This window comes from Carcharhinus amblyrhynchos, unplaced genomic scaffold (genome assembly GCF_965287045.1).
Source record: "Carcharhinus amblyrhynchos unplaced genomic scaffold, sCarAmb.v2.hapA scaffold_77, whole genome shotgun sequence".
In the NCBI taxonomy this organism is placed as follows: Eukaryota; Metazoa; Chordata; class Chondrichthyes; order Carcharhiniformes; family Carcharhinidae; genus Carcharhinus; species Carcharhinus amblyrhynchos.
This window is the reverse complement of record NW_027649817.1, coordinates 876,520-889,824: the sequence shown is the minus strand read 5'-3', so window position 1 is coordinate 889,824 and position 13,305 is coordinate 876,520. Positions and strand designations below refer to the sequence as shown.

Below are 13,305 nucleotides of genomic sequence, written 5' to 3'. Positions count from 1 at the left end.
GACTGTTCATGTGTTTTATCAGAGAAAAAAAAAACTACCCTTTCTGCCAGATGGCCTCATTGTGCCTGCTAATTCAATCCTATTCTGAAAAGTACCAATTTTTACAGAGCCAATGAGTGTCCTCTTATATCTCACTTATTGGAACTTTCTTTGGAGGTGACACTAGATGGTGAAAGCTGGCAAACTTTGATTGTGAAAGAGTCAGTTGCAACAGATCACTGCCATCATGCAAGTGGACCAGATAGAATGAAGCACTAACTGATTTTATCCTTTTGCCAGGACACTTTTATTAATCAGCTAACTCCACACACATGGGAATTGAGCCTTCCCAATATGGTGTGGTTGAGTAGCATAGTAGATAGTGCATTTATCAATTTACCCTTTAATAGAGCTGTGAGATGTGAAATCTGTAAGTAGTTATTTTCTATAAAAAGAACTTAAAATAATAAATAAAAGGGAGGGAGGGAAGCTCTTATTACACAAACGTTTTTTCCCATTTTCTGTTGCATTAAGAACTTCCTTCAACTTTTCCATGGCAGGAACAGGAGTAGTGAGAAGTGTGAGTAATATATGCAACTTCTTTTATCATGCAGGAATGTTACTATGGTTGCTGTTGGTTAATGATACAATCAGCTGCTTGTGTAAACATGCACAATCTGCACTAGGTGGCAGGCGATGCATTGGCACCGATAACAGATTCCTTCATCTCAGATCCTTTTTGCTGTTAGTCTACACAGGAATTAAATTCCACCTATACATAAGGTAATAAATTGCACTTCAATATTAATGTTATGTGACAATTGTGTGACTTAATTTGAGTAATATGCCAACTGGGATTAAACTGACTAGACATTTCCTTCCTTCCACCTCTCCTGAAGGTACTGAAAGTTGGTGGGACCCTGGTCCACAGCTACCAGTGGACCTTCAGTGACTCTCCCAAATGGTCATTCCTTGTGATTCAGATTGTAACTAGTCCCTCTGAACAATCTTCAGCATCATCTGTCCTAAGTGGATGATGAGGAGGATAATACTCGAAGGCACTATGCCAAGATGAAGTACTATCATCACTATTTCCTCTAAGATCAGCTAACCCAACACTGAACACAGATTTCTGGATCAGTACAATTTAGTTCATAATAACATACATTTGATCCTTTCAAAAACTAAAAATATTAATCTCCTTTGTTCCAAGTTCCTAAAATATGAACCAAACTAAGAAGGGTGGACAGCAAAGATTAGATGCTTAAAATATTCTCCACCACAAGGGGCAGCGGTAGGAAAGTTTTTTTTAAATCTAAGCTTTCCTGTCCCCTGACGAACATCAAGGCTGCACTCACTTTTTCCATCTCTCTTATCCTTTCCGATATCTGCAGAATTTGACCCTGGTTCTGCTTGGTTGCATCATCTTAGCATGATTCTCTCATTGCTCCAATTCTACTTTGTTTAAATGTAGCTAGCACATCTCTATCAAAGAAAAAAGATTTGCACTTATATAGAACTCATCATGATCATATGACATTCAAAACAGCTCACAGCTAATTAATGCAATACTTTTTAACGTAATTACTATTGCAATTTAGGAAACACGGCAGCCAGTTTGTGCACAGCAAGTTCCCACCAGCTGCAACGTGATGAGCAGATAATTGTTTTTTGTGATGCTGCTTAAGGGGTAAATATTGGCCAGGCCACTGGGGATAACTCTCCTTCAAATTAGTGCTTTGGGACCTGTTGAGTTCATCTGAGAAAGGTAGACAAAGTGTCAGTTTAAAGCTTCATCCAAAACACAGCATCCCTGACAGTGTTACACAGCACATCAGTCTTGATATTTCTGTATTCAAGTCCTGAAGCAGAAATTGAAATTACAACCTTCTAGCTAAGAGGCAAGAATGCTATCAACTTAGCCACCTTTGATGCATAATTTCACCTCCTGCACCTCATCCTGTATCAGTTTATCTCATATCAATAGTAGCCCTCAACACTGAAACATTATCTGTTGCTTGGTCAAAATCCTGGAACTCCCTCCCTGACAGCACAGTGGACACACCAACACCACAGGGACTGCAGCAGTTCAAGAAGTCAGCTCAACACTACCCTGTTAAGTGCAGTTAGTGATGGGCAATAAATGCTGGCCTAACCAATCATATCAACAATAGGCTCTAACTCCATAGGTCTAAAATATCTTACATTGCTTCACAAGCGTGAAAAGGTGTATTCCCCAGCTTCCTGCTGGTGGATTATAATGGTCACTTATAAAGTTGGTCAAAGAGATATATTTCACTAAGTGTTAAAGGTGGGGAAGAAGGTAGAAAGACAGCCCTTTGATGGTCTTGATCTTTGAGTTAAAGATGCACACTCTACTTTGACGGCCGAAGGTGAAGGGTGAAAAATGAAACTCAGGACTGTCAGAACAAGGAGCAGAATTTAATCTGGAGAGTTTGCTCCCAGTTTGTTCCTATTTAGTGAATTAAATTCTGATGTTGAACAGGGTATATATTCATTATCAATTACACAGGTTTTCTGTTATTGAGTTGCAGTTTGTTCCAGCTTACACATAGGGGTAGGGATGAGTCAAGAAGCTACACAACAACAGTTTTGAATTGACAGGCCTTTTCATGCCCTTTCACAAAAGCAAAACACTACAATGCTAGAAATCTGACGCATACTCAATAGATCGGGCAGCATCTGTGGGGAGAGAAACAGAGTTAACATTTCATTTTTTTCAGTTCTCCTGCCCTTAATTATCGGCAGAATACCATTTAAGTAGTTTTCTGGTTGATGAGAGCTATAGTTTATAGCATTGAAACTTTAAAATAATTAAATCTGCATTTTCCATACTGCCTCTGTTTAGAGCATCTCCTTACTCATCCCCCATAATCAGAGGGGTCAGGGCAGACAAGCTGCATGTCACAGGACAGCAGATACCTGGGAACACCACCACCAGGAGGTTCTCCTTCAAGTCACAAGCCATCCTGACTTGGACATACATTGCAGTAATTCTCCCTGTTACCAAAAAGACGCTGGAGCCCAGCACCACTCTTGCCCATTGAAATTGGCTCTCCCTAGTTAATAATGTTACTCTGGATGGCCCATTGTCCTTTTCTATGACCATCCTAAACCTCATGATACAATGATCAAGGAGACTTGGGGATTTTCACAGTATCTTCATTGCAGTGTTAATGTGAGCCTATTTGTGACACTAGAAGTAGTAAAATCTATTACTGTCACTGGGTCAAAATCCTGAACTGCAGCAGTTCAAGAAGGCAGTTCATTACCACCTTCCCAAGGGCAATTAGAATTGGACAATAAATATTGGCCTAGCTCACATCCCCTAAATTAATTTTTTTTAAAATCACGTTTTTGCAGACTGTTTGCTCCTGCTATTGGGGAAGTTTAAACTAACTTGGTGGAAGATAGGACCCAGGTGACAACATTAGAGATGAAACACAAGGTGCGCAAAGGAGACACAGTTAGCACCAAACTAAGTAATAGGTATTAGATGCAGCCAAAGTAAGAAGGAATACAATCCAGTCAAAATCAAGTTAACAATGCACGTATGTAAACACACCAAGGATGGTAAATAAGGTTGGTCTGCAAGCACAGATCGGCAAATGGGAATATGAAGTTGTGGACATAGACTTAGCATAAGAACTGGGGTGCACTTCTTAAAATTAAGAATGTCCCATTTAGGACAGGGAAGAGGATTTTTGTTCTTTCTCAGAAGACGTGTTAATTTGGAACTCTTTGCCTCAGAAGGTGGGGTCATTGAGTATTTTTAAGGTGGAGGTAGATAGATTGTTAGGCAAGGGAATCAAATGTCATTGGGATAGATGGAAATATGGAATTCGAAACAGATCAGCCACAATCTTAATGAATGGCAGAGCAAGCTCGAGGGGCCAAATGACCTACTTGTGCTTCTATTTCATACGCTTGCATGAGTAAATTCCATTTTGGTTTCTAAACTGTCCTAATTTTTTGAATTATTTATTTGCTGATAGAAGACTTTGGGATTCCTCTTTATATTGGCTGCCAGCCTTTTCATAATCCCGCTTTGCTTTCATCTCCCTTCTGAACCTTCTGTATCCAACCTCACTCTCAATGGTATTTTCTATCTGACACCTATCTTAAGCACACTTTCTCTTTGTATCTTAATTTCTATCTTTAGGGAGCTAATTTTCTTTCAGGGGGCTCTGGATTGGTTTGTCTTACCTTTCCCTTTTAAGAAATATACCTGAGCATGCCCGAACCATTTCTCTTTTGAAGGTATCCCATTGTCCTGCTCCAGTTTTTCCCGCCAACCTTTTATTCCAGTCTACTCAGCCCAGCACCATTCTTGCCCATTGAAATTGGCTCTCCCTAGTTAATAATGCTTACTCTGGATGGCCCATTGTCCTTTTCTATGACCATCCTAAACCTCATGATACAATGATCAAGGTTTTCAAAATCATGAGAGGTTTGGACAGAGTAGATATGGAAAAATATTTCCTATTTGTGGAGAGGTTGAGAACCAGGAGGGCACTGATATTAGGTACCTGTAAAAAGTCTGACAGCACCAGGTTTTAGTCCAACCGATTTATTTGATAGTAAACTCACAAGCTTTTGAGGGGTCTCCCTCTTCGTCAGGTGAATTCGTTCACCTGACGAAGAGGGAGACCCCTCGAAAGCTTGTGAGTTTACTATCAAATAAATTGGTTGGACTAAAACCTGGTGTTGTCAGACTTTTTACTGTGTTTACCCCAGTCCAACGCCAGCACATCCACATCATGTCTTCTAACCCTCCCAGTCACCACTTTACTCCCCAACACTCCTAAACCCTTTGGTCGGAAAGTGACTGGCCCGGATGGGCTACCCGGACGTGCACTCAAATCCTGTGCAGATCAACTGTTGGAGGTATTCAATGACATCTTCAACCTCCTTTTACAACAATCTGAGGCTTCAAGACGACAACCATCATCCCAGTACCTAAGAAAAGCCAAGCAGCGTGCCTTAATTATTATCAACTGGTAGCTCTGACATCCATCATTACAAACCGCTTCCAAAGGTTAGTCATGGCACGAATCAATTCCAGCCTCCTGACGACCTGGATCCACTAGTTTGCCTACTTCTGCAACAGGTCCACAGCAGATGCCATCTGTCTGACCCTGCATTCAACCCTGGAACACCTGGGTAACAAGGACACCTATGTTAGACTCCTATTTATTGACCACAACTCAGCCTTCAACACTACTATTCCAACGAAACTCATCTCCAAACTCCATGACCTGGGTCTTGGCAACTCCCTCTGCGACTGGATCCTGAACTTCCTAACTCATAAACCACAATAAGTGAGGATGGGCAACAACACCTTCTCCATGATCATCCTAAATACCGGTACCCCACAAGATAGTGTTCCCAGCTCCCTACTATACTCCTTATACATCCATGACTGTGTGGCCAAATTCCCCTCCAATTTGATTTTCAAGTTTGCTAATGACACCACCGTAGTGGTTCGGATCTGAAACAATGAAGAGACAGAGTACAGGAATGAGATAGAGAATCTGGTGAGGCAACAATAATCTCTCCCTCAATGTCAACAAAACGAAGATTGGCATTAACTTCAGGAAGCGTAAAGGAGAACATGCCACTGTCTACATCAATGAGGATGAAGTAGAAAGGGTCGAGAACTTTAAGTGTTTAGGTGTCCAGATCACACCCCCCCTTGCCAACATTCTAGTTAAGAAAGCCCACAAACACCTCTACTTTCTCAGAAGACTAAGGAAATTTGGCATGTCAGCTACGACTCTCACCAATTTTACAGATACACCATAGAAAGCATTCTTTCTGGTTGTAAGCTTCTGCTCTGCCCAAGGCCGCAAAGAACTACAAAAAGGTCGTGAATGTAGCCCACTCTACCTAGCAAACCAGCCTTCCACCCATTGACTCTGTCTACACTTGGTTGTGGATGGGTCTTTTTCTGAATGGAGGTCAGTCACCAGTGGAGTGCCCCAGGGATCTGTTCTAGGACCCTTGCTGTTTGTCATTTTCATAAATGACCTGGATGAGGAAGTGGAGGGATAGGTAAGTAAGTTTGCTGATAACACGAAGGTCGGTGGTGTTGTGGATGGTCTGGAAGGATGTCAAAAGTTGCAGCAGGACATAAATAGGATGCAGGACTGGGCAGAGAAGTGGCAGATGGACTTCAACGCGGATAAATGTGTAGTCGTCCATTTTGGCAGAACCAACGGGATGAACGAGTACACTATCAAGGGCAGGAGTCTTAGTAGTGTTGAAGAGCAGAAGGATCTTGGGGTCCGGGTCCACAGGACTCTTAAATCGGCCTCGCAGGTGGAAGAGGTGGTCAAGAAGGCGTATGGTGTACTGGCCTTCATTAATCGAGGGATTGAGTTTAGGAGTTGGGAGGTAATGCTGCAACTTTATAAGACCCTTGTCAGGCCTCATTTGGAGTACTGTGTGCAGTTCTGGTCGCCTCACTATAGGAAAAACGTAGAAGCTATTGAAAGGGTACAGAGGAGATTTACAAGGATGTTGCCTGGACTGGGAGGCATGCCTTATGAAGTTAGGTTGAGGGAGCTGGGTCTCTTTTCCCTGGAGAGACGAAGGTTGAGAGGCGACCTGATAGAGGTTTACAAAATGTTGAGAGGAATGGATAGGGTGGATTCTCAGAGGCTATTTCCCCGGGTTGAAATGGTCGCTACGAGAGGACACAGATTTAAGGTGCGGGGAGGAAAGTACAGAAGTGATGTTAGGGGTAAGTTTTTCACTCAGAGGGTGGTGAGTGAATGGAATCGGCTGCCGTCAGTGGTGGTGGAGGCGAACTCGCTGGGGTCTTTTAAAAGACTTCTGGATGAGTATATGGGGTTTTATGGGATTGGGGGTTATAGATAGGTGTTGATGTGATCGGCGCAACTCGTGGGCCGAAGGGCCTGTTTGTGCTGTAGTGTTCTATGTTCTATGTACACTTCCCACTGCCTTGGCAAAGCAGCCAGCACAATTAAGGATGCCACACACCCCGGACATTCTCTCTTCCACCTTCTTCCTTCGGGAAAAAATACAAAAGTCTGAGGTCACGTACTAACTGACTCAAGAACAGCTTCTTCCCTGCTGCTGTCAGAGTTTTGAATGGACTTACTTTGCATTAAGTTATTTTTTTCTCTACACACTAGCTATAACTGTAACATTACATTTTGCACTCTCGCGTTTCCTTCTCTATGAACAGTATGTTTTGTATGTATAACAAGGAACAATATGTTTCACTGTATGTTAATATGTGACAATAATAAATCAAATCAGAGCAAAATCATGTTGAGGGGCAAGTTAATGGAAGTGGGCAAGCCAAAAGGTGAGAAGAGGGAGGTGGGTAAGTAGGTGGTTCAGTGGAAGGAAGTGGCAAGCCAGATAGAAGCAGCAATCAGGGCAGCTTAGTGGCTGGTACGGCTGCCTCACAGTGACAGGGACTCAGGTTCAATTCCAGCCTTGGGGCATCTGGCTGTGTGGAGTTTGCATTCTTCATGTGCTGTGGTTTCCTTCCACAGTCCAAAATTGTGCAGATTAGGTGCATTGTTTCTTAGTGTCAGAGAGATTAGCAGGGCAAATAGATGGAGTTATGGGGTAAGGACTGGGTGGAATTATTGGCAGTGCAGGCTTGATGGGCTGAATGGGCTCCTGTACTGTAGGGATTCTATAATTGAAGGTCGATGAGTGAAATGCCAGTTTGTTTTTAAAAAGAACTGAGCAGGCTCAGTAACAATACATAAACCAAAAGTGCATTTAAAATATAAAGGTAAGCGAAGCAACTGTGTTTACCTCAGTCATTGTGCGCAGTTCTGGTCACTTCACTAAAAGGATGTGGGAGCATTGGAGAAAGTGCAGAGGAGATTTACCAGGATGCTGCCTGGTTTAGAGGGTAGGTCTTATGAGGAAAGGTTGAGGGAGCTGGGGCTTTTCTCTTTAGAGCGGAGGAGGATGAGAGGTGACTTAATAGAGGTTAATAAGATAATGAGAGGGATGGTTAGAATGGATGTGCAGGGACTATTTCCTCAGGTGGATGTAGCTGTTACTAGGGGGCTTAACTATAAGGTTCATGGTGGGAGATATAAGACGGATGTCCGAGGTAGATCCTTTACTCAGAGAGTGGTTGGGATGTGGAATGCACTGCCTGCTGTGATAGTGGAGTCGGACGCTTTAGGAACTTTCAAATGGTTATTGGATAGGCACCTGGAGCACACCAGAATACATAAGAACATAAGAAATAGGAGCAGGAATAGGCCATCTAGCCCTTCGAGCCTGCCCCGCCATTCAATAAGATCATGGCTGATCTGAAGTGGATCAGTTCCACTTTCCCGCTCTCTCCCCATAACCCTTAATTCCCTTGTCTGTCAAAAACCTATCTACCCGTGACTTAAGTATATTTAACGAGGTAGCCTCCATCACTTCAACGGGCAGAGAATTCCAGAGATTCACCACCCTTTGAGTGAAGAAGTTCCTCCTCAACTCCAATCTAAACTGCTCCCCCCCCTCCCCATCTTGAAGCTGTGCCCTCTAGTCCTGCTATCCTTTCTAAGCAGGAAGAACCTCTCTACCTCTACCCTATCCATCCCTTTCATTATTTTATACGTCTCTTATAAGATCCCCCCTCATCCTTCTAAACTCCAACGAGTACAGACCCAGTCTATTTAGTCTCTCTTCATAGTCCAACTCCCTCATCTCCAGTATCAGCCTAGTGAACCTCCTAGAATGATAGGGAGTGGGATAGCTTGATCTTGGGTTCGGACATAGCTCGGCACAACATCGAGGGCCGGAGGGCCTGTACTGTTCTATGTTCTAAAGCACTACAGAGAGAATGTGCTTGGAAAAAAATTTCAAAGGTCAGGATTCTGCAATCAAAAAGTTGGAATTCTGCCAAAATGAATTCTCATCCCTTCAATTACTGGAAAAGTTTTTATACATCATTACTTTCTCTTTAATGAAATTTAGCAATTGTAAAATGTGCTGGAAATCCACAGCTTGTTGGTGACAAGATTGCATTTGTGTATTATTCAATCTTCTCAAACTTAATTATATTTATGTGCTCAAAAGGTAATGTGCCTTGACTTGCTGTGTATTTAACTCCTGCTCCCCACCCATTGTCTTGCTATTGTAGACTGGCTCCCAGTCAAATGATGTCTTGATAAAAACACAGAAGCAGGAGTAGGCCACTCAGCCTTTTGAGTCTGCTCCGCCATTCATTTTGATCATGGCTGAACCCTGAATATCCTGATCCCCTTTCCCCCATATCCCTTACTTCATTTGCCCCTATATCTAATTTCTTCTTGATTTTAACAATCTCATACTTATTTTCAAGTCCATGGCCTTATCCATGCCTATATCTGTAATCTTTAGTGCAGTAACCTTCCAAAATCTCTGTTCTCCTCCAATTCAGGTGTTCTGTGCATTCCTAATTTTAAATCACTTTATCATTGATGGCCAAACTATTAGTTGGGGTTGACAGTGCCATAGGGAGTAGTGGGGCTGACAAGGCTATGGAGGGAAAATTGATGAGCGTTATTTTCCTATCCCTCTGATCTGCCTTGGACCTCATCTTTCCCAACCTCAGGGCATATATACTGACCAGTTCAGGTCAGGGAGTTGGCCATGAGTCCATTATAAACATTAGCCTGGAACTCTTCCACCCCAAACTATCCACTTGCCAGAGCCATGCAATTCACAGAGGGCAGTACCAGTACTTCCCAGTGGATGACTCTGGGCTCAGTCACAAAAGAAGCATGGGAGGACATTCGGCCAATTAAGCCAACCAATAAGATCTTGGCTGATATGATTAGTCATAGATGTTGCAATTTCAACTCCACGTTCCTGCCTGACCCCAATAAGCCTGACCACTACAGAGCTTTAGATTGGCTAGGAGGGAGTTGAAGAGCGAGCTAAGAAGGGCTAAAAGAGGACATGAGAAGACTTTGGCTGATAGGGTTAAGGAGAATCCTAAGGCGTTCTATAGGTATGTCAAGAACAGAAGGTTGGTTAGGGCAAGGTTAGGGCCAGTTATAGACGGCAGAGGGAAGTTATGTGTGGAACCGGAGGAGATTGGTGAAGCATTGAACCAATATTTCTCTTCGGTGTTCACGCAGGGGGACATGGATATAGCTGAGGAGGACACTGGGTTGCAGGGGAGTAGAATTGACAGTGTTACAGTTGATAAGGAGGATGTGCTGGATATTCTGGAGGATCTGAAAATAGATAAGTCCCCTGGTCCGGATGGGATTTACCCCAGGATTCTCTGGGAGGCAAGAGAAGTGATTGCAGAGCCTCTGGCTCTGATCTTCAGGTCGTCGTTGGCCTCTGGTATAGTACCAGATGATTGGAGGTTAGCGAATGTTGTCCCATTGTTTAAGAAGGGGAACAGAGACTTCCCCGGGAATTATAGACCGGTGAGTCTCACTTCTGTTGTGGGCAAGGTTTTGGAAAAAATTATTAGGGATAGGATTTATAGTTATTTGGAGAGTAATGAGTTGATTGGAGATAGTCAGCATGGTTTTGTGGCAGGTAGGTCGTGCCTTACTAACCTTATTGAGTTTTTTGAGAAAGTGACCAAAGAGGTGGATGGGGGTAAGGCAGTGGACGTGGTGTATATGGATTTTAGTAAGGCGTTTGATAAGGTTCACCATGGTAGGCTTCTGCACAAAATGCAGATGTATGGGATTGGGGGTGATCTAGGGAACTGGATTAGGAATTGGCTAGCGGATAGGAGACAGAGGGTAGTGGTTGACGGTAAATATTCATCATGGAGTTCGGTTACGAGTGGTGTGCCTCAGGGATCTGTGTTGGGGCCACTGCTGTTTGTGATTTTTATTAATGATCTGGATGAGGGTATAGTTGGGTGGATTAGTAAATTTGCTGATGACACCAAAGTCGGAGGTGTGGTAGATAGTGAGGAAGGGTGTCATAGTTTGCAGGAAGACTTAGACAGGTTGCAGAGCTGGGCCGAGAGGTGGCGGATGGAGTTTAATGCAGAGAAATGTGAGGTAATTCACTTTGGTAGGAATAACAGATGTGTTGAGTATAGGGCTAACGGGAAGACTTTGAATAGTGTGGAGGAGCAGAGGGATCTAGGTGTATGTGTACATAGATCCCTGAAAGTTGGGAATCAAGTAGATAAGGTTGTTAAGAAGGCATACAGTGTCTTGGCGTTTATTGGTAGAGGGATTGAATTTAGGAGTCGTAGCGTTATGTTGCAACTGTACACAACTCTGGTGCGGCCGCACTTGGAGTATTGTGTGCAGTTCTGGTCCCCACATTACAGGATGGATGTGGAGGCTTTGGAGAGGGTGCAGAGGAGGTTTACCAGGATGTTGCCTGGTATGGAGGGGAGATCCTATGAGGAGAGGCTGAGGGATTTGGGGTTGTTTTCGCTGGAAAGAAGGCGGCTAAGAGGGGATCTTATTGAAACATATAAGGTGATTAGAGGTTTAGATAGGGTGGATAGTGATAGCCTTTTTCCTCTGATGGAAAAATCTAGCACGAGGGGGCATGGCTTTAAACTAAGGGGGGGTAGTTATAGGACGGATGTCAGGGGTAGGTTCTTTACCCAGAGGGTGGTGAGGGATTGGAATGCCCTGCCTGCTGCAGTTGTAAATGCGCCTAGTTTGGGGGCGTTTAAGAGGTCTGTGGACAGGTTTATGGACGAAAAGGGATTGGTTTAGGTTAGTGGGTCATTGTTGTTTTTTTTTAAACTGGTCGGCGCAACATGGTGGGCCGAAGGGCCTGTTCTGCGCTGTAATGTTCTATGTTCTAAGCCTCGGCAACTACCCATCACCCTCTCAAAAATTTACTGAATAAATCCAATGACCAAAATCAAGGGCAAATAATGGTCTGGGAAGCCCCTGACTGGAGTGGGATGCTGAATTCTATTACAGTCCCCATAAATCCAAGCTAGCTGGACACCCCAGGTTGACCAACAATTTGAGCTTTAACAAAGGCTCATTCAAACTCATCCAGACCATGGGTGGTAGGGTGGCACAGTGGCTGGAACTGTTATCTCACAATGCCAGAGACTCAGGTTCAATCCCCAGTTTGGGTCACTGTCTGTGTGGAGTCTGCATGTTCTCCCTATGTCTACATGGGTTTCCTCCAGGTGCTCCAGTTTCCTCCAGTATGAAAGATATGCAGGTTGGGTGCATTGGATATTATAAATTCCTTCTCAGTGTACCTAGAGTGTGGCAACGAAGGGATTTCACAGTAACTTCAATGCAGTATTAATGTAAGCCTGCTTATGGGGCTAATAAATAAACTTTAAAAAAAAAGCAAAACTTTTAGCTCTATTTTCTTTCAGTAGCCATGATGTGGAGGTGCTGGCATTGGACTGGGGTGGGCACAGTAAGAAGTCTCACAACACCAGGTTAAAGTCCAACACGTTTATTTGGAATCATGAGCTTTCGGAGCATTGCCTCTTCATCAGATGAGTGGACCCCTAACTCCAGCTTTATTTTTTCGAGCAACAATTCTTCATTTTATGGGAATGAGTCCACTGTGCCTTGTTCCGGGTTTCAGGAAGATACAGGGGGTTCCTCCAAGTAATTTGGAACTTTAAGATTCTGCGCTTGCGCACAAACCCGTTTACCTTTCCAGCCTCGAGCACGACGGTAAATGTAGTCCCGCCGCCCTTCACCCCGCCTACAACTTCCGGTGTGTACCTTGCCCGGCCCCGCCCCCGCTTGGGGAAAAGAGGGTTGGGCTCCGGCCGCCTTCAAACTGGGAGGAGCCGGCAACACTATTTAAAGATTAATTATTTGAAGCGCGGAGTTACCTGTTGGAATGGCAGCCTCAGGGGGGGATTACCCTCCGTTCGAGCTGGGAAAGCCGCGCTTCGATCAGGTAAAGCTGCCAGATGTTTGGCGTCTCTCTTTCTCTCTCTCCCTGTCCGTCTGTCTGACTCCCCTCCGCAGAGCGCGAGGCCAGGGCCACGCGACCGCTGTTCAAATCACAACCGCCGTGCCAAGACACGCCCTCTTTTTCTCTCCGCTCCGATTGGGCGAGGGGGCCACCCAGCAAGACCGGCCCTCTTCCGTGCGGAGCTCACCATTGGCTGCTCCGCTTGTCCATCATTAAAGTGGCGTGTCGATTCGTGTGTGTGGCGTTTTTTTTCCCCCTTTAAAGGTGCAGGGCAAACTCAGCTCAGAGCCTGAGACTCCCCACAATGAAGGAAGAAGCCATCCGGCCCATCGAGTCTGCACTGACCCTCTGAAAGAGTTGGCCGCCCCTTTATGCTATCCCTCCTTTGAAGGAGCAGTAAGAAGTCTCACAATACCAGATTAAAGT

General features: G+C 44.2%; 1 protein-coding gene across 1 annotated transcript in view; it reads left to right on the top strand.

Moving 5' to 3' along the window:
• The first annotated feature begins 12,690 nt into the window (after positions 1–12,690).
• LOC145337812 (sideroflexin-5-like) overlaps positions 12,691–13,305 on the top strand; it is a 206,345-nt gene continuing 205,730 nt past the window's right edge. The window contains exon 1 of the mRNA XM_080182664.1: positions 12,691–12,861. Coding sequence (XP_080038790.1) covers positions 12,802–12,861 — 60 coding nt within the window. The 5' untranslated portion in view covers positions 12,691–12,801. The remainder of the gene's footprint in view (positions 12,862–13,305) is intronic.